Source organism: Rhipicephalus microplus, unplaced genomic scaffold (assembly GCF_043290135.1).
Source record: "Rhipicephalus microplus isolate Deutch F79 unplaced genomic scaffold, USDA_Rmic scaffold_274, whole genome shotgun sequence".
NCBI classification, from domain to species: Eukaryota; Metazoa; Arthropoda; class Arachnida; order Ixodida; family Ixodidae; genus Rhipicephalus; species Rhipicephalus microplus.
The window spans coordinates 89,423-109,429 of record NW_027464845.1 but is presented as its reverse complement, the minus strand read 5'-3'; the positions used below and the strand labels follow the sequence as shown (position 1 = coordinate 109,429).

The window sequence follows — 20,007 nt, the reverse complement described above, 5'->3', positions numbered from 1 at the left end:
AGGTATGTCGCAGTGCCATGTGCGTTTCGCGAGTTAACTGGCCAGCATCATGCTTCAAGCTCTGCCAGTGGTCCAACCAATCCACAATCTTGTTTAGAAACTCAATTTGGTGGCATTGCAGTGCACTTATCGGTTCTTGAAATGGGTCTCGGAGACGCTGACCTTTGAATGGGGTCTTGACATTCACCACGTTCCACCATGTCAAAACAATGTTAATAAGTTCCAATGTACCAGCTTTATGCTCAAGTGCGACTTTGGTGCTTCTTAGTGCTGCAGCAGTTGAACTGTTGAAGATCCTCAGTGCGAGCTTTACATTTTGTCGCTCTAGATTGGATGGATTCAGCGACTTGAAGGACAAAGTTGGAGCTAGTCGCAAAAGCTCATTTTTTTTCTCCTTCATGCAACTTGCATAGTGTGTTAAACGAGGCTGTCAGGACAGATGGGTTTTCCGAGAGGGCACTGAAATTGGGAAAGAAGATGCACCTTCCACAATTACGCTGATTCAGCCAGTTATTTCGGATACACTTTAATATATGCACTGCATCCGGAATAAAAAACAAGGGTCTTGATGAGTCTGACGGGTGCCTGTATACAATGCTCACTTTGGGAGGATCAGCAAAAATTGACATAGCCTTTCGGTTGATCGAGTTGTTGTCAGACACCACTGCAACTACTCGTATTCCAATGTCTTCTAGGTGCCTGATCAGCAGATCAAGAAATTCATGTAGCTGTTTCGCTTCTATTTGTGCTACTGGAAGTATATGCACAACATCCTTGTTTGATGATAACAAGCTTTGTATCATAAAGACGTATGCTGTCTTTGCCGCATTTTCATTGTTTGTCGCTGCACCAGTGACATAACCACCCTTGTACTGAAAGGATGCCTGCAGGTGGATCTCGTCCATCATAAGCGTCACAAAGCGCTCATGGTCTTTTAGTGTTGATGCCAGTCTCCTTGCATAAGAAAGGAATGAATCCTCTTGTTGCTCTCTGGATGGGCTAGCACGGTAAGAGGCACAAATGCGTCTTATTGTCTGTGGATGTGGGAGCTTTAATTTTGCTGTACTCCTGATGAATCTGTATGTGTGCGGCGATATTGTGTACACAAGGCTGCAGAACACCAGAAAGTCAGCTGGGTAAGTTGATGCCTTAGTGAGGAGAACTTGAAGTTGCTGTGTCACAAATTTGACGACTTGCACTTGCCACTCATGCGGGAGAGCTGAAGATGACAGTTGCTCCAGGAGTGCCACGACACGCTTCAGCAGAATCTCTAGTTGGAGTTCATTATTTGTGGAATCCTTCGTGACGTCTTCCACATCGCACAGAACTTTGTGAAGCACTCTCAAGTCAGAAATTGTCATAGGAAGCACAGAGGAACCTAGGATTTGTAACCTCATTTCACCAACATACACTGCCAAAGAAAGGTCGGATGCCACTGTCACTGCACGATGCACAACTGGGGCACCTTGGTCGCTGAAGTTGAGGAAAAGTACTTGTTTCTGGGTGACCACCTTGGTCCAGAAGTCAGTAAGAGAGAGGTCACCTACTGCTGTCAATAGGTCTTCGAAAGTGGCGATGACATTCTTCTTTTCTTCCGCTTCGTGAGACTGCTCTGATAACCGTATTGCTTCCTGCAACGCTTCTGCGTCCACGCGAGCGCGCTTTTCTTCTGGGCTCTCGCGTGCAGAAGTTTCTTGGCGGGACAAGTAAGCAGGGCAATTAGGGAAAACGCTTGGGATTGCAGAAGGCTTCAAGCGCCTCAGCTTGAGGGGTACTTCAATTACTTTCCCAGTCATGCTGTCAGTGTAGCTGGTGGAGTGTACGAAGTCACTTTAGACCTGGAACATAAGCACAAACAACGAAGTATAAGATGAAAGCGACAGAATTATACATAACAGTTTTACAGAATTAAATGATCCCAGTGCGCCGTTTGTAAAGATTAAGACAAATTCTTTCGCTTTATTTATCTGCTTCTGTACGACAACCAGGACCACGCAGTCAACAAGAATGACGTCTCACTTAGCGAACCTTGCTTTGAGATGGTAAACCACGAGCCATCGTTTGTTTGGCGCTCAAGTAGTGGCGGACGCCCCACATGTAAAGTAACTACGCCGTCTACATCGTATGTTCGACGCAGGCAGTTTTACTCGCGAATACATTGCGCTAAATCAATTTCTGATTAGGCAGAACCGCACATGAGCAACCTGAGGCGTAAACATGGCACTATACACTTTACGGCACGAACATGGAACAATATTACACTGAAACACACCATTTGCTCAGTTGTCAATCCTTAAGGTGCATAGCGCGTCGTAACGGTTTCATGCGTCACGCAATTAACTAGACTCTGTTCCCACGAGAAGCACGACTGCCGGAAAACAAACGGGAACATGTGCTTACCACAGTGTACTTCGTAGGTGTGAAGTTTTCCCGCCGCACAGCCTTCGTCCACGCTGCATTTTGGGCGGGGTCCAGCGGAAACCTGTACAAGCGTGCTCGCGGTCCATTAGCGTAGTTCGATCGACAGTTCGGTGCACAGCAGCACCCAGGCATTTTCGCCAGTACACCAGCAAAAGTTCATGCAGCACGCCTGAGCAACTGAGTACAAAGAAAATGCACGCCAACAAGCTGCAGCTATGGTGGCTAGAAGGGGCAGTGTGACGGGCAGGGGCCAGATGGTGCACATACGTGCAATGAAACATGGCGGCAGGTCTAGGTGGCGCTGCGCGCGTCGGGAGCGCGTGCAGCGGTGTTGGTAGAGCGTGGCTGAAGGCCAAGTATGTATATATATGTTTTTTTTTTCATATTTGTTCGTTATGCGGCATGCATTTGTTGCACGCTAAACTTCCCATGTATGCTGCAAATGAGCAATTTTATTGAGTTGCCAGTCTGCGCGAGATATGCGATACATACGGCGAATGGGTAGTTGGCAGTCGCCCGTGTTATGTAAATTTGTGTTAGACGTTCGTCCCGGATACGACGTGCTCCTCAAATTATTTTATTCTTGTTGCTCCCTAGTTACGCCCCGCACTCAATAAAAAAAAAACAAGCTCCGGTTCGCGCGGGAACTATACTAACTGCGCAGCTGCAACTTGAATGTTTTGAAGAGGGGCATTACATTCCCTTAACATTTACAACTTGTGCGTGTCGTGTCACAAGGCTACAACACTCTGGTCATTCTACTACCACTAAGTATATTGAGCAAGTGTTTCTGGAAATGTAAAAAGTTTACACGGTGCATCCAGCTGGTTCTTCAGAAACATTTTATTTTTGACATGCTCATGCATCAGTTCCAACACAGTGCGAAAAAATGCACTAAAACAAATCAATCAGCACAGCTGAGAATTCTAAGGGAAAGTACTCACAAAATTTACTGGCACCTTCGCAACTTGAGGTGTTTCTGTTTTTGCCGCTGGACAGATCGGTCTTTATTCAGCGATTTTGTATAAAAGTGCAGGCCCGTGAGCACAAAAAACTGCACAATTTTTGCAGTTAGTTCTTTGCCATGATTAGCACAGCCAACTTGATGAAGTTTAATGGTACTCAGAAATGACATGAAATCATGAATACTGAATGCCTGCAGCTTCTCGGTAGAGAAAAAAAAAGTAAATGCTTCTTCTAATGTTGCCACAAGGATGGCCAAGTCATCCCCAGGATATAACAAACCCCCTCGATCAAAATGTTTGGTGAATTCATTGTCTGCACTTTCTGCTACATCCTGTTTTTTCATGGCTAGCTTTGATGCACATGTGCCACAAGAATTTTTGGTCCTGAACTTTCTAGCTACATAACCAGACAGGTAGTAAACCAAACGGCTGTCACTTTTCTCTACCACATAGCTGCTGTGGTCGCTTCTAAAAGCAGACTGAATGGCATCGCCAGCACCATCTATATCTCCAGCCTCGAGCATGTCCTCAATAATCTCTCTTAATCCGAAAACGGCACTGTTACTTGCACCTGCTGAAGACGTCGTGTCCAGTAGAGCGTTCACAACCTGTGCCGGGGAGTTTCCAGACTTTGGTGGTCGCGCAAGATTGTAGAAACTGAGACAATTTACAGTTATAAGAAACTGCCCCGGGCTTGGGTGGTCATTTGTACCCGAATACTGTCTTATTATACCGAATAAGTTTTCCAACTTGTCTTGACTTAATCTTGATGTCAGCAAGTATTTAAACGCCACTGACGACGTTAAATACTGCAGAAGTGAGAGTGTACTGCGTATTGTAACTCTCATACCCTCAGCAGTACCTTTGCTCATGAAGCCACCTCCACATTTTTTGGAAGCTTCTTCCCATGCGTCTAAGAAGACAAGAAAAGCCTCAAGCTCAGCAACATCTTGTGATGACGGTCTAAGTCCTCGCTTTGGACACCTTGACGTCATGATTGATATTAGCCGACTGAGGCGTCTCACAAGTTGTTCAGTCGCGGACACTGAGCTGGAGAACTCTGGTACATCCGATCTGTACAGAAACATACCTTTCAGAACTTCCTCACTGAAAAGCGTGAAAGCTAAATTTACTTTCATCTTTTCAAAGGAGTTTGGTCGAATATGTGCTTTTGTTACATGGGGCATCGCTTTAAGTGTTAAAGAGCTGTTGTCTTTGGCCCATGCTACCTCTATATCTTCAATGCATGCACGCCCATCCGGAGTCGTGAACCCAGTGCTGACAAACGTGTTGCGGATGCACTTCACTAGATGAGGAAAATCGGAACAGAAGTGCAGCTCTCTTGAAGAGTCTACAGGATGTGACACCTTGCACGTGATGCCACCCGAGTGTGCTGAAAAAAAAGTACGTATGTATGAGATTGTTGAAATTCCTAAGCACAAGGACCAGCAAATGTTATTTCAACACAGTTAGCCCTGCAATACTGCTGACTTCAGTGCTCCAAATTACAGGTTCAACAAAGTATCATACCACCGATTCCAAATGACTTCCACATGCTGCGATTCCAAGTAGCCCCGTCACACGACACGAAGTCCACGAAGAGACCGGCTTTTTCTGCCAAAAGAATCGCCTCAAGAAGCAGCTTGGAAAGCATGTCTGCCTTGATATTTCCTTTTGAGGAAAACACACCTAGTATCTGTGTCCAGTCCCCTGCAGAACAAACAAATAAAAGCAGAGCCAACAAGCGTGAATAAATACGATACATTGAACCCCTTAGAGGCGCATGTGAAAAATTCAAAAATTGAAATTTTTGCACAATTTTCTAGAAAAAAAAAACAATAATTTTTTGAGAAGTTGAGGCAGAATACATTAAAAAGGTGACAATCAGCTAATATTTGAGCTTTATGTTGCAAAAAATAACAATAAGGAATTCTCATTTCCAGAATATGGCACACTTTTGCTCACAAACTTGAAAACAAAAATGACAAGCCGTACAGTTGCTCTGTTTGACGTGGTTGTACACAAAAGTACGCACTTCACAGATGCATTTGTTTTAATGTCTTCATATGTTTTAGTTAGTGCGAAGACATGTTTTGTACTACGGTTTCCAACTTGGTTAAACTGGTGCCTCACACATCATACGGAATGCACAGGAAAGATACTACACAGAACTACTCACCCTGAAAGGGTTGAAAAAGCATCACCATCCCATGGTCTGCTGGCGTGGATCTTTGCTCGTCTGCTGTAAAGCTGCCCAGGTCAACAAATCCTTCAACAAACCCTAAAAAAATGACAAAAACTTGTAGTTAACACGATAACAGACTTATTTGGCATATGCGCTGTTACTGAAAATAGGGAGTGTGATTTTCGCATCAAATAATTATTTTCATATTTAAATCGTGTAGGGTGTAGAGAAACGTAGGCACTACATACCTGCTTGGTTGACACCAAACTGCTCAGACAGCTTCAGTTCATCGAAAATGATGCCACCATGTCGGCTGCAGACATCCATGCTTTCAGTCTTCGCACTAAGTGCCTTAAACACAGTGTCATTAAATCCGAAGCCACTTTTGAAATTGCGCACATAACGCTGTAGACAAGTTCGGCTTGGCAGGACAAGAATTTTCTGCTTCCGAAGGTGCTCATAGAGCTTCGGACTCCTCATGCGAAGCAGCACGCACTCTAGGATCCAATTCTTCTCATACAGCATGCCACATGTCGATTTTCTTTTAGCTGCACTGAAGCATGCCATAATTGCCATCTGTTGTTTCTGAGGCAACTTTTTAATGCGTTCATTCAGTGCCTCATCTCCAATTTGCTCATTGGCAGACTTCATCATGTCGAGTTCCCTCTGCACGTTCAGCAGCTTTCGTTGAGCAGCTACCAGACGGCGGCGAGTGTTGGCGTGCCTTACAAGGCGTTTAACTGAAACGCCGTGTTTCTGTCGTGATTGCTGATTTTGCAAGATCGCGTGGAATTTCAACCACCTCACCATTGATAACATGACGATAAGTCCTCCGTATAAACGTAGCCTCGAAGTGACGTTCACAAACGACGCAGTCGTTGGTTAGTTCCTTATCGCCCCGTTTTACATTACGGGCCCACTGCTCCCGTTTCAATGCATCCTTGGGAGCTCGAAACGACGACACCCTTGCCGGACACGACTTGTACCCACTTTTACAACCGGGTACAAAACACGTACCTGCTTTCGCTGGCATGGTAATAGTGTGTCGCTATCCGCAATCATTCACATGGTGCACGTCCAGGAGTCACACAAAAACAGTTGCACGTGCGGAAGTTTGCTCACAGTGCCAAACACACGTGGCTGTAGCAGCTGTAGCAATGGCTGTAGCGGCGAAGATCTCGCGCGCTCCCGACGACCGCCGCGCCCCTAGCGGCGTAAAAAATGTCATCGCGTTTTGTGCGCCTCTCTTCCACGGCGTGCATATGGCGACCGTCACACTGCCCTTCTAGCCACCATACTGCAGCACTGGAAATCGTGTCTGCGTTGCCAGATGCTTAGGCTGATACCGCTAGCATTGGTGCTCTTATGTATTCAAGCCTGCAGTATATCGCAATTTTTATAACCAGTACTGCGCCGCATGAATAGACCATGATGTAAATGAAAACACATATAAATTTTCCTTATTTTCTGCATCAAAAAAACACCTTGTGGCTGCCACATTCAATAAACAGTTTTCTACCCACAACGCGCATGCTGGCAGATGGATTCCGTACTAGCCACAGCCGAAAGCCAAGCCGAGCTGCACTAGTTCCCGTGCGCGCCGTGCGCCCTCTCTGCTCGCGTCGTCGGGCTTGCAGATCTCGCTGTGGTGACGTGGGGGACATGCGCGGGCCTTCTCCTAGTTCTAGGTGGTGTTGGCCGGGGCCAGTCTGTCGGGGGGGTTGCTTTACTCCAGCTGCTTTAGATGAGGTGCTATGCATGGTGTTGATGGCCGATCTCGATCACGAGGTCGTGGAGAAGAAAAAAAAAAGGAATTGACAAAATAAAAAAAGGGGGGACTACATTTCCCTTTATTCTTGAAGCCCTGGAAAGCCCTGAAAAGGGCTGATTGGCGAAATTGTCCGCATTGAAAGGGACCGGTAGACCCATAGGCGCGCCTGCCGGGGGGGGGGGGGGCGGAGGTTTATTTCAGGGCGCCTCTTTCCTATTGAATCAGTGTATGAGGCACATTTTACGACCCCTTTTAGATAACTAAAGAGTGCCCCGCTGCCTAGTCAATGTATAGAACAGCAGATTTAGCGCCCCCCTCTCAGGTGGCCAGCCGCTTTTGCCCCTCTCGTGCAGGCGCCTATGGGTAGGCCTTTCGGAGAAGCTGTTCGCATTTGTAGACGCCTTTGAAATCACTTTTTCAAAGTGGTTTAGCTACACAGTGATAGCTTGATAGCTTCACAGTGACAGCTTGCAAAAGCTTGTTTCCTGCTTGAAAAAAGAAAAAAAATGTCACACTGGGCTGCGCACAACATGGTCCGAGCCTCGCCAATCAAGTAAACAAGTTTTTTTTGCTCACCTATTTGCGTTTTTACACAAAGGTACTCCAAAAGGAGCAAGCATCAGAAAAGAGGAATTACCTGAAGCTCAGGCGCATCACCTAGGCTTGCAGGCCAATGTTCTGTGAGGCGCTTGTGAAATATAAAACATTTTTTCTTGGGGATGAAAAAGGGCGGGCGACATATTATTGAGAATGCATTGTTGTAAACAGATAGCGAGTCACTACTCGGAAATTCGTTGTATGACGTGTGTGCAGAAAATAAAAGAACTTCATCCAGATACCGCTCGTGATTCGTCTGAGTATACGTTTTGAATAATGGGCTTTATTTACAGATTAGTGCTTAAAGAAATGTTGGTTCGCCTTGGAAAGTGTTGCAAGCAATGGCTCACAACTGAGTTTATCGTTACACTCTTCTACCACGTCTCATTAACAAAATGTTTCAGTGCTGTCACACGCTCACTTTCGGCATCTTTTGAATTACCTGATGATATTTCAGTTCAGTCGCACACCTGCGTAGGTATCCTGTTCTCCAGAAGCTAATTAACATATTTTCTCAGTCGCCATTTTAGGCCATGCACGAGCAAAAAAAAATATTATAAATGTTTCACATTAGCCGCGCGCGTGGTTGATTGCCGTCTCTGTGCAGCGCATCACCGCCTTGGGTGACGTGGATGCATGGATTGATATGGCTGTACCCCTTAGATCGGGCGGCGGCTAACGCCACCTAGTCGTAATACTTAGTGAACTAACCACTAGATTTATCTTTTTTTTCCTTTAAATAGTGAAGTTGACGACTGGTACTTTGCAGTGAAGGGTTTAATTTTCACTCGTGCCTTGACTTTAGCCACCAGTCCGATAACCTTCTTCTAGTTATTTCTACACGCTTAAAGTCTATTTTTCCCTTCTGTCCCTAAACCCCAGTGCTTTAAAAAACTCCGCGTCATCATCCTGAACTATAGGGTGTTGCCCTTTACAGAACATTAACAAGTGTTCAGCAGTTTCCTCCTCCTCTCTAGATGCACTGCATACTCTGTCTACCTCTTCTTATTTGGCCCGATATGTCTTGGTTCGCAACACTCCCGTCCTGGCCTTAAACAGTAGAGAACTACCCCGAGTCTTATCATAGATCCTTTCCTTGGCAATTTGCTCCTTAAATGTTCGATAGATCTCTAGTGCGGACTTTTTATTCATGCCAATTCTCCATATATCGGTCTCAGCTTCCTTCACCTTCTTCTTAACTGATAATTCTTTTTGGTTTGGCCTCTTGCTGTTTTCTAAGTATTTACCATTCAATTGTCTGGTTCGCTTCCTCCATTTTGTACCGACATTCTTCATGTACAAGTAGCTGAAACCTTCCTAGCCCAATGCACCTCCCCAATTTCTCTCAATCGCTTCTCTAATTTTATCTTGCTGCGAGCTTCCCTGCCCTCAAATGATGTCCACCCCATATCACCTTGTACTCCCTGTTTCGGTGTCCCGTTAGCTCCTAAACCAAGCCTATCTATTCCACATTGCTTAATTTCTAATCTTGCTTGAACTTTGATCTCATGCACAAGACCGCATTGCCGAACATCAGCCCAGGAACCATGACCCCTTTCCATATTCCTCTCACAACATCATACCTATTGTAATTCCACAGTGCCCTATTTTTCATTACCACTGCATTCCTGTTACCTTTAGTCATCGCGTATATTTCGTGTTCCCTTAGGTCCTCAGTCCCATTGCTTCTCCATACACCCAGATATTTGCATTTATCTGTTATCTCTAGCGTGACTTCCTGTATCCCAAGCTCGCAACCTTTATTTTCATTAACAATCATGACTGCTGATTTTTCCTTACCGAATCTGAAATCTCACCTATCTCCCTCATTACCGCAGATGTCCGTCAATCTCTGCAAATCTTCGTTGTTGTCGGCCGTTAGCACTATATCATCTGCATACATCAATGCTAGTAGTGCCTCTTCAATGAGTTTTCCTTGTTTGATGAAAGAGAGGTTGAAGCCCAGTCGACTTTACTCTAACTTGGCCTCTAATCCTTGTAAGTACATCATGAATAATAAGGGCGACAGAGGACACCCCTGTCTAAGCTCCCCTTTTATCTCTGCAGGCTTGGATACCTCTTTTTCCCACTTTATAACTACCTTGTTATTATTATAAATACCCTTTAAAAGATTAGTGACTTCATTTCCCACGCCTAGTGTGTCCAGTATTCCGCACAGTTCCTCTTGAACCGCGCTATCGTACGCTCCCTTGATATCCAAAAATGCTAATCACATGGGCCTGTGTTCCTTTTCTGCTATTTCGATGCACTGCGTCAGTGAGAACAGATTGTATTCCAACCTCCTGTGTTCCCGAAACCCATTCTGCAGTTCCCCCAGCACCCTCTCATCTTCTATCCATGACTGCAGTCTTTGCTTTATAATCTGCACCGCCAGCCTGTAGACCACTGATGTCACTGTTATAGGACTGTAGTTGTTTATGTCAGTTTTGTCACCCTTTCCTTTATAGATCACGCTCATCATGCTGAGTTTCCATTCATCGGGGACTTCACCATCAATTATTCTTTTTCTCACTGCCTTTTTCGAAGTCGGCCTTGACTTCGGACCTAATGTCTTTATTAGCATAATTGGAATGCCATGTGGGCCTGTTGATGTACTACTAGGAACCCTCTTTTCAGCCCTTTCCCACTCTTGTTGTGAAATTGGAACCATTGCGCCATTTGATTCATCCTTGTCTATTGTGGTGCATAAAGCACTTCTTTGTTGAAGTTTTTCTGTCGCCCTTGTTCTTATATATTCAATAGCTTCGTCCCCTTCTAGCCTAGCACTTTGAGCTGTAGTCATAAACCTCTGCTCAAAAAATCGTCTCATTTCTTAGGGAATTTAGATGGTTCCGAAATTTCTCAGTTGTCTTTCTATCTTTTCTATGTACTTCTGCCAGCCACTGAGCTTCCTTTCTTCTAATCTTTTCATTGATCAGCAGGGATGCATCCCTTCTACAGCTGAGAAAAATTTCCCATTTTCTTTCAACATCAACTGTCGGTTCATCCCGCTGCTTAGCATGTCTGTGTTCCCTAGAGGCTTCCTGACGTTTTGCTATGGCTCTCTCAACTTCCTCATCCCACCAACCTTTGAGTTTGTTTCTTCTTTTCCGGCGTGACTTGTCCCGTGCCTTAGCAAGCTCTAGCTCAAGTAGTCTAATTAGATTCGTGTATGTCCACACTGTTTTATTATCCTGAGTGATTACTTTGTCAATTTGTTTAGTAGCTATTTCTATTTGCCTTTCTGAATAAAAATTTTCCTGTAGTTGCTCATCTTGTCTCCTTCCCACTTTCACTGGTCTTACAAAACTTAGCTTGATATATTTGTGATCACTACCCAGACTTCTGGAGCGACCTTCATCTATGTGCATTCCCCTGAGCTTATCATACATCCTATGTGACATCAGTGCGTAATCTATCGTCGACTGCAGCCTTCCTACCTCCCATGTTATTTGCCCTTCACATTTCTCGGTACTGTTTCAAATGATCAAATCATGCCTTTCACACATATCCATCATCATTTTGCCTGTCGGGTCTGTATACCCATCTATACCAACCCAATACCAACCCCCTTTCTGCTGCCTTCTGTTCTATTACAATATTCCCACGCGTAGTCCGGATTGTTAGGAGGTCGTTCCATGTCTCTAAGATGTGTTTCTAGAAAAGCGTACACCATCGGCCTCTCCTCTCTTAGCTGTTCTTCTATCTCTTCCCATTTCAGTCTGTTCCTTCCACCCTGCAAGTTAATATACCCCATATCTGAATTGGCTCGGCGCTCGTGGCTACGTCTATTTCTGCCTCAGACTTTATCTATCTTAGATACTGGTGCCACTTTGGAAAGGTATCTGTCCATACCACCTGTCAAAGAGTATCCCTGGTTGTTTTCCTCATTACTAGCTATCCTGCATCCGGAAGGGCTCGCGTGCCCCCCAAAAAAGCTACTGCGCGTCCTGCAAGTCCCCAACCCACCTCATGACCTAGCCGCCCGTCGAAGTGAATTCTGTCTCTTCGAAAACCACCCCACTTATGCACCTCTCTGTTTATTTCCACCACCTCAAAGCCTCACCACTCATCCGCCACATCTCTTGGTTTGCGTTGACAACCGCTCTTTGCAGGTTGCTGTTACGCACCGGTACCTCCGGTATCGTGCATATCACTACCTGTACCTGAGGAGAAGTGGTGCGCATGTCATCGACCCTTTTTGCCAGTGTGGTTGCTAGTCCTGCTGTATCTTCATTTAAGACATTGTTTAAACCGCCTGAAATCATCACGAGGTTTCGTCTATAAGCTGTAGTTTTGAGTTTTGCGCTCGCTTGCCTCATGACTGCTTCCAGCTTGCGTCCTGAGAACGCCCCTACTACAACTCTCTCGTCACCCCTTACCCTCTCTTTGATTGCTTCTGTGCATAGATTTAAATTCAAATCCCCGGCGATTATCTCATGCTGTGACTTTTCAGCTGGAGCGTCCTGCACCGGGCGTTACTTGCACCTGTGACGCCAGCTGCTTTGTCCCCTCCCAGCCCCACCAGTACTTCGCTGAAGCTGGGCCTTGCGACAATTGAACTGGCTGAACCTGTTTTTTCCAAACTTGCTTGCTCTTTCTTCTCCGCCATTCTGGTTGCCGGTTCCCTACTGTTCTCTCTGTGGGCCGCTCCTTTGTTCAACCTGGCTAGTGCTTCCTCGGCGGTCTTCAGCCTTTCTCCCATTGCCCTCGTTTTCTCTTGCTCTGTCGCCAACGCAGTCTTCAGCTCGGTGATTCTCATCTGCAGTTCACTCTAGACAACCATCATTTTCTTCATTTTTTCCTCGACCTCCCCTTGCCTACACTTCGCGTCAGCCTCTTCTTTATCAGCTTCTACACTTGGGTCCATTTTCAAACCCACCCGGATTCTGAGCTTTTTACAGTCTTTTAAACCAGTCAGGTGACTATAGCGCCATGGCGAGCCATGGCGCGAACTAATAAGAGTAGCCTCGCGCTAGGTGCTTTTCTCACAACTGCTCGTTGCCTAGGTACCAAATTTCGTGAACATCTCTAGGCACTTTATTCACTAGCGGTGCGCCTGCGCTGGCTGGAGCAGTGGGGGTATGTAAAAGCGCTGCTGGCTGTGTTATGTGTTCAGCGCTTCCTCTATATCAGTGTTGTGCGGCGGTTTGTATTATTGCGATATTATTCCTTGCGAATATGGTGATGCGTGAGTGCTGACTGTTCTGTCTGGATGTTAGTTCAGAATGCGCGGTGCGCTGACGCGCTTTAGTGAATACTGTAAATAAGCTGCAAATAAGCTTATCGCTCACGCTTTTGGCAAATTGTGTTGTTAAGGCTCTGCTGACATGAGCCGCAGTGGACCACCGCATTATACATATATTGTATGATTAGCGTGTGAAGTGGTCACCTGTAAATTGCGATCTGCATAAAAAGTGAGTGCTTTGCCTTCAGTGCAATTTCGCAGGCTCACTTTTTGCTTAACACCTAAATCTAAACCTCGTCGTACATTGAAGGAGTCATCATTATCAGCCTGACTACGCCCACTGCAGGGCAAAGGCATCTCCCATGATTTGCCAATCAACCCTGTCTTGTGCTTTTTGTGTCCATGTTATACCTGCAAACTTTTTAATCTCATTGACATACCTAACTATCTGCTTCCCCTTCGTGCATTTGCCTTCTCTCGGAATCCAGTCAGTTACCCTTATAATGACGAGCGGTTATCTTGCCCACGTGCAATGTGCCCAGCTCATGTCCATTCCTTCTTCTTGATTACAACTATGATATCCTGAACCCTGGTTTGTTCACTGACCCACTCTGCTCTCTTCTTGTCTTTTAACGTTATACCTATCATTTTCCTTTCCTTCGCTCAATGGGTCATCCTTAATTTAAGCTCAACCCTGTTTGTAAGCCTCCAAGTTTCAGCTCCGTAGGTAAATACTGGCAAGATGCAGTTGTTATATACCTTCTTCTTGAGGGTTAGTGGCCAATTACCATTCATGATTAGAGAATGCTTGCTGAATGTGGTCAACCTCATCTTTATTCTTCTAGTCACTTCGCTCTCATGGTTCGGCTTCGCGGTTACTACCTTTCCTAAGTAGACATATTCCTTTACAACTTCCAGCTTCTCTCTACCTATCGGAAAAGTGCTGTTTTTTGCCGAGACTTTAGCACATTACTTTAGTTTTGTGCACATTCATTTTCAGACCTATTTTTCTGCTTTCCACGTTCAGTTCTGTAATCGTGAGCTGTAATTCATCTCCTGAGTTACTCATCGAGGCAATGTCATCAGCGAATCACAGGTTATTAAGATACTATCCATTAACTCTTATTCCTAACTCTTCCCAAGCTAGGGTCCTGAAGACCTCCTGTAAACACGAGATGAATAGCACTAGAGAGATTGTATCTCCCTGCCTTACGCCCTTTTTTATTGGGATTCTGCCGCTTTCTTTATGGTGGCTGCGCATCCTCTGTAGATTTTTTCCAGTATGTTTATGTAGCATTCTTTGATGCCCTGATTCAGTAGTGCCTGCATTACTGCTTATGTCTTGACTGAGTCAAACACCCTCTCGTACGCTATGAAGGCTATGTATAGGGGTTGATTGTATGCGAAGGTGTTGTTTGATATATTTATGGCACACGATAACGTTAATATTATGGTGCATTCCACAGTGCAGTTAAGCGCGGCGTATTTCGGTCAGTGCACCTTCTTTTCATGATCTAGCAGTAATGTATTTTGGGCAAGAAATATCTGTTATAGTCTTGTTGCTTTTTACTACTTCATAATGCAAATTATTTAATAAAAGATCACATGCCATACAATAATAAAAGGGCCAGGGCAATGGAGGGCCTTGACACTTTGTTCATGCACTACCATATTGCAATTTTCAACTGCAACTCAAATACCACTGCTTGGCATATTTAATGCATAATAAATTCTATTGTTGCAACATTTGTCTGTGTAAACTTTTGGTTGTGAAAACATGCTGAGACGATCGACAACAGCTGGTCCATTAGTTTTTAAAAAGCACCCCAATTGGTACTCCATGCCTACTAATTATAGCACAGGGTAATAGCATTTGTCGAAAACATGTGGCCAATAGGTACGAAACAACAGCTGCGGCACTTTAAGCAAGTTATTTGCAGTTAAATAAAAGCTGGGAGCACTTGATCACAGCACTATTGGAAGTCTATCACCATGTACAGATCTTTTGTACTTGTGTAAGTTTCTGCGATTGCAGGCTCATGCACAGCGAAGCAGAAGGAACCTACATTGCTCTCCGTTAAAAGCATAATAAAAGAGTTCGATTTACCTCTTGCAGCCATAAATTTCAACTAGAATGGTTGTCTGGTTAGAGTTAGTTGTGGAGGTAAAAGTACTTATGATCTTCAGATGCTATAACACCCCCTGAGGAGGCTTTGGTGGTCAAAAAGAGAATGCTTTCTTAGCAGAAAAATCAAGGCAAGGCTTCTCTTGATTGTGATTAAAAAAAGCCTTTGCTAGTCTTTGGCAATAGAGTTTTAACGCCCTTTGCTAACACCAAGGAAAGTTAACTGTCTTTCTAGGTCTTAAGCTCTTTTGCTGGCCTCCAAACAATGTTATACTAAGCTCTTTTTTTACTCTTTATATAGCTTCTTTCCTATCCGTTTTATAACAAACTGCTAATACCTGAACATTAAATGTCTCGAAATTCAAATACGTCTGAAGTCAAGATTGTCACAAATTATTGGAATTTTCTTTAGCGTGTCAGGATGGTGTCATAAGATATTGAACTTCACTGTAATAAATATGATATTTTTGCTCCGATTGAACAGGTGCTGTTTCAATTGTCATGCATTTGCACAGATTGTCAAACACATCACAAATGATCTAATCACAAATGCCTCAACTTAGTAAACAGAAAACTTACATAATTCAAATGTGGTGTTTTATTGTATCTCATGAAGAGGGTAGCATCATTCAGTAAAAACATTGCTGGTGAGCTCCATAGTCATAAAACTAATTGAATTTAAGTAATTAGTATTGAGGTTCCACTTTGTTGCATGTACATATAGTAGCACCATATTTATCCTCTTCTTTATGCCTGTGCATTTCATTATAGACATTTGAACAACCCGTCAGTGTCGTATTATTATTGCCTGTCTTTGTCATATTTCACTCCGGCTTAGCATAGTGTTTGATGCTAGATGCCAAAAGAGATTAATATGTCACATTTCCCATTCCCCAGGAAGATGTTTCTTTTTAAGCTGTTGTTTAAGGCAGTGACGTTCTTCAGCATTCTGCTGTAGAGCATATGAGCAATACTGTTTGTTTTTACAGGAAGCTATACCATTGGTCCCATATAAATGCTTTTTTGGTCTACTCATGTAGCTTTAAAAATCATCAGTGTAAATACGGCTGTCTTTATTTAAATATGAAGTAGTGCATTAAAAGAAAGAAAGTCTGTATCTCTATTCTGACCCTAAGGTAAAGGGAAATGGTGCCGTGCAGTCAGGGGTGGATTCAGCCAATCATTTTAGGGAAAGGGGTGGTTGCTTTATTGATTGATATGTGGTGTTTAACATCCCAAAACCTCCATATGAATATGAGAGACGCCGTAGAGGAGGGCTCCGGAAATTTCGACCACTTTGGGTTCTTTAACGTGCACCAAAATCTGAGCACACGGGCCTACAACATTTCGGCCTTCATCGGAAATGCAGCCACCGCAGCCGGGATTTGAACCTGCGACCTGCGGGTCAGCAGCCGAGTACCTTAGCCACTAGACTACCGCGGCGGGGCAAGGAGGGTTGTTTAATGTAACACCGGAGAGAGGTGCATGGTCATTACTTTTTAGTTTTTTTTTTCTAGCGTAAAAACTCTATCATGGCATAAATACTATTAATGTGTGCTTAAAGGAATCTCAGTCATTTGTTTTAATTGGTGATAACAGGTGGACGGTAAGCACTAAAGAGAGGGGGAGGAAGCACTGACAGGCTTTGGGGTGGGGGCGATCGCCTCTAGCGCCCCCCCTTCTGGATCCGCCACTGCGTGCAGTTCTGCACGAGATCACAGGATTGATTCCGAACCTCAGGAGTCGCATTAAAATAGTTGTAATATGTACTAGTTCCCTAGTTCCACGCACTCAGAGAGATTATGAGGTCAAAATTATTAAGCTTTATCTCGAAACAGTGCATCTGGTAACCAGATTTTAGTTTTACAACATGAAATCCTCGAACTTAATTTTATTAATTCTTCTCTAAACCAGTATAGATGTACAGTGCTTGTGAAATTCTGCTCCCAGTTTTTTTTTATGTGAATTTGTGGTTCACCACAGAATTTATGGCGTTATTTAGCAACATGATTTTTCAAGGCCTTCCCTATTGCCATCACCTTTTTTTTTTTCACATTTGTTCAAACCAGAAGACAACCAGAAGAGAAGTTCACCAGGGAATATTTACTGCATGGGAGGGTGTTTGAAACAGTTGGTTATGTTTTCGTGTTGGTCCATACACACACCTTTTGCAAATCAACAAAATTTCTTCGTCTTCATTAGGCAAACTAAATTCTATATAATTGTGCAGCAGTCATGTAGCTATACTGTTAAAGAAATAATGTTCAAGAGAAATAGAAATGTTTAGTAAAAGTCACAGACAAGAAAATGTAAAGCCATGCGTCTGTTATAATCATATGGTGGTTTGGGGATAATAAACCTCACATATCACCGGAAATAAGGTAACCTTGCCAGAAAAAGTTGCTTATTATTTACTACATGCCTCAAAGATCAATATGAATTCTCTGCAATTAAAGACAAGTGCATCTTAAAGCCAAACGAGGGAGCAGATAAACAATATTGCCACTGAGCACTTTTACTAAATATCCTATCCAAGATTGCAGCAAAATAAGCACCTGCAAACATATGAGCTAGTATTAACAATGGAATGCTCAGCTTGAGGTTTTTCATGCAGGAAAAATAAAGGAATTATGTAAACGACCACATGTTGGATGAAGCCAAGACAATACTTTATTAGCAGTTTTTAAAATGCTTATCTTGTGGTTCATTTCAATAATGTTTCTGACTTAGCTCGCTGTGCACTTGGCTGGAGTGCAGATTCATTTCCGCCACTGTCACTTATCCTTCTTCGAGGTGCTTGGTTGCAAGTACACCTACCTGTAACAGACATGGCAAATTACCCCACCTCCTTTTTTATTTTTCTGTACAATTCAAGCAGCAGCCTATCTTTCCACTCCTAAATAAAGGTGGCGGTGAGTAAGCTGTGCATGCATGAACTTCACTGCACGACTCGGGTTGCAATTCAAAGCATAAACTCTCTAAGAAACTCTAATAAGTGTCCACTTTGTTCAAACTGCAGATATTTAAGCAAAATTGGTTGAAACAAAAATATGAAAATAGGTGTGGATTTTTACTGTAAAGTATCGCACAGTTAAAACAGTGTGAAGAGAACACTCGCAGATAGAGCAGCTGAATTGGTGGCGAGCGTTCCTTGGTTGTACGGGTAGTCACATTCAATGGGCCTCTCGTGCAGCCCTGGGAATGCTATGAAAAAAAGCACACGCTAGTGCCTCAATTCCAACTTAATCGCGAGTGGGCACTGGAAAATACAGAGCAAGCGCCCCTTTTTACTTTACAGGAGATCTCGAATGTGTGCCGACGACCGAGCAAGCGCCCTCTCCCCTCCCGCAGTAATTTTTCAACCTGTTCTCCACTACGGAATTCTGCAGCAGCAGTTCTTTGGAACCAAAGTTCTGAGAGTCGTTATATATGCGCAAGATTTTTCTAACTCTTTTACAGTGTGATGCCTCGAGGCGGCATTCCGAGTTGTCACAAATTGTCAGAACATTTGTAGAACATCTTTCCCGCCTTGTCATAACACCTTGTCTTGTCATAAAACGTCAACGTCGTCTTCATTCTCGGAGTCCGAAATACCGGAAGTTTCCCGGTCGCAAATTGATTGCAATACTTCGTCTGCCTTCTTGGTGGATAAGCCTGAAATTACAAAGCAACGTGAAGCTAGACTTGAATTTTCACTGGTAAACTTTCATAAAAAAGAATGTGCTAGTCGGCCATCTGACTTCAATATAAACACGCACATGAACCCAATGTCCCTTTGTGAGGACACTAAACTTAGTAAGCTGCGAAGGTCCCAATAAAGTCGATGGTTTTCTCTAAACGGTGTCAACGTGTTCTCCAGGCATTAAACCTTTGCACGCCGTTGCACTTCTTTAAAATGAAAAGCGTTAAGATTAACGATAAAGTGACTTACCTGGCCGTCTCGCATAACACGTGCTGGCGCTGATTGCCGCCATGTTTTTTCCGAGCGGGAAAGAGAAATTTTGCCGAGCTCAAGGTAGATGGCGCCACAGACCTTGTCCTCCTAAGGTCCCTAGATAAAAAAAGTTTTCAAGGTAGCGACACCCTCCCTTTTCCTCCTCGCTTATTTGCCTGAAGCGCCCCCAAGAAGGGTCAAAGCCTGCATAAAAAAGGGAACGTTTGTGTTCAGTTACTACGGCGGATAGAAACAATTATACCAAATGAGAAGTAAATGAGACCTAGGATAAAAGGTTACTTAGTTGAAAATAACCGGTACAACATAAGAAGCGGGATGTGTGTTACCCAACTGGCAACATTGTGCAAGTTCTATATTTCACACCATTAGCCATGGTGTCTCGCATCGTACGTCGTAGTTAGTCCAGTTCTCCGAATGTGTTTTGCTCGTGTATGTGATGTGGCACAGTTAACGTTCTTCTTGCTGCATCCTGTGACCCTGACTTACCACAGGGCAGCACTTTGTTGTGACGTTGTGACGAGTGATCATAGCCGCTTGTGAGCACACAGGGAAAAATTGCGGCCAGTCTGGAACGAACGCTTGACTAGCAGCACTGCGATCACAGCTTTTTTTGAAAAAATACGTCCACTTTCGCAATCAGGACGCCAGGTAATCGTGGTGCATGTTATATTAGCTGGGTGACTATGAAAGAGACTGCAGCACCGCAATGCGGGTGCACGCAACTTAACAACAAGTTAGGGTTCTACGAGTGGGGTGTCCCGGCACGTAGTGACACTACAGCGTGCGCGTACAGAGACGTT

General features: G+C 44.1%; 1 protein-coding gene and 2 long non-coding RNA genes across 3 annotated transcripts in view; 2 read left to right on the top strand and 1 right to left on the bottom strand.

Moving 5' to 3' along the window:
- LOC142793090 (uncharacterized) overlaps nt 1-19,596 on the top strand; it is an 87,980-nt gene extending 68,384 nt beyond the window's left edge. The window contains exon 2 of the long non-coding RNA XR_012891435.1: nt 18,551-19,596. This is a non-coding gene — a long non-coding RNA (uncharacterized LOC142793090). The remainder of the gene's footprint in view (nt 1-18,550) is intronic.
- On the top strand, nt 4,158-5,162 carry LOC142793087 (uncharacterized). Its single transcript, XR_012891434.1, has 2 exons — nt 4,158-4,790; nt 4,898-5,162. It is a non-coding gene; the product is annotated as an uncharacterized LOC142793087 (long non-coding RNA).
- Nucleotides 4,786-6,323, bottom strand: LOC142793086 (uncharacterized). The gene is made up of 3 exons (XM_075885733.1): nt 5,820-6,323; nt 5,566-5,667; nt 4,786-5,096 (listed from the first exon to the last, which is right to left on the bottom strand). The coding sequence occupies exons 1-3, from the start codon at nt 6,223-6,225 to the stop codon at nt 4,900-4,902; spliced, it is 705 nt and encodes a 234-aa protein (XP_075741848.1). The 5' UTR covers nt 6,226-6,323; the 3' UTR covers nt 4,786-4,899.
- Nucleotides 19,597-20,007: the final 411 nt, after the last annotated feature.

Bases quoted from the DNA above. Each gene is read 5' to 3' on its own strand.
- LOC142793086 (XM_075885733.1), bottom strand. From the start codon at position 6,225: ATGATGAAGTCTGCCAATGAGCAAATTGGAGATGAGGCACTGAATGAA. The intron at 5,668-5,819 runs GTATGTAGTGCC...TCATTTTTTTAG, and splicing joins GTTTGGTGTCAACCAAGCAG to GGTTTGTTGAAGGATTTGTT. The intron at 5,097-5,565 runs GTGAGTAGTTCT...TTTGTTCTGCAG, and splicing joins GCTTTTTCAACCCTTTCAGG to GGGACTGGACACAGATACTA.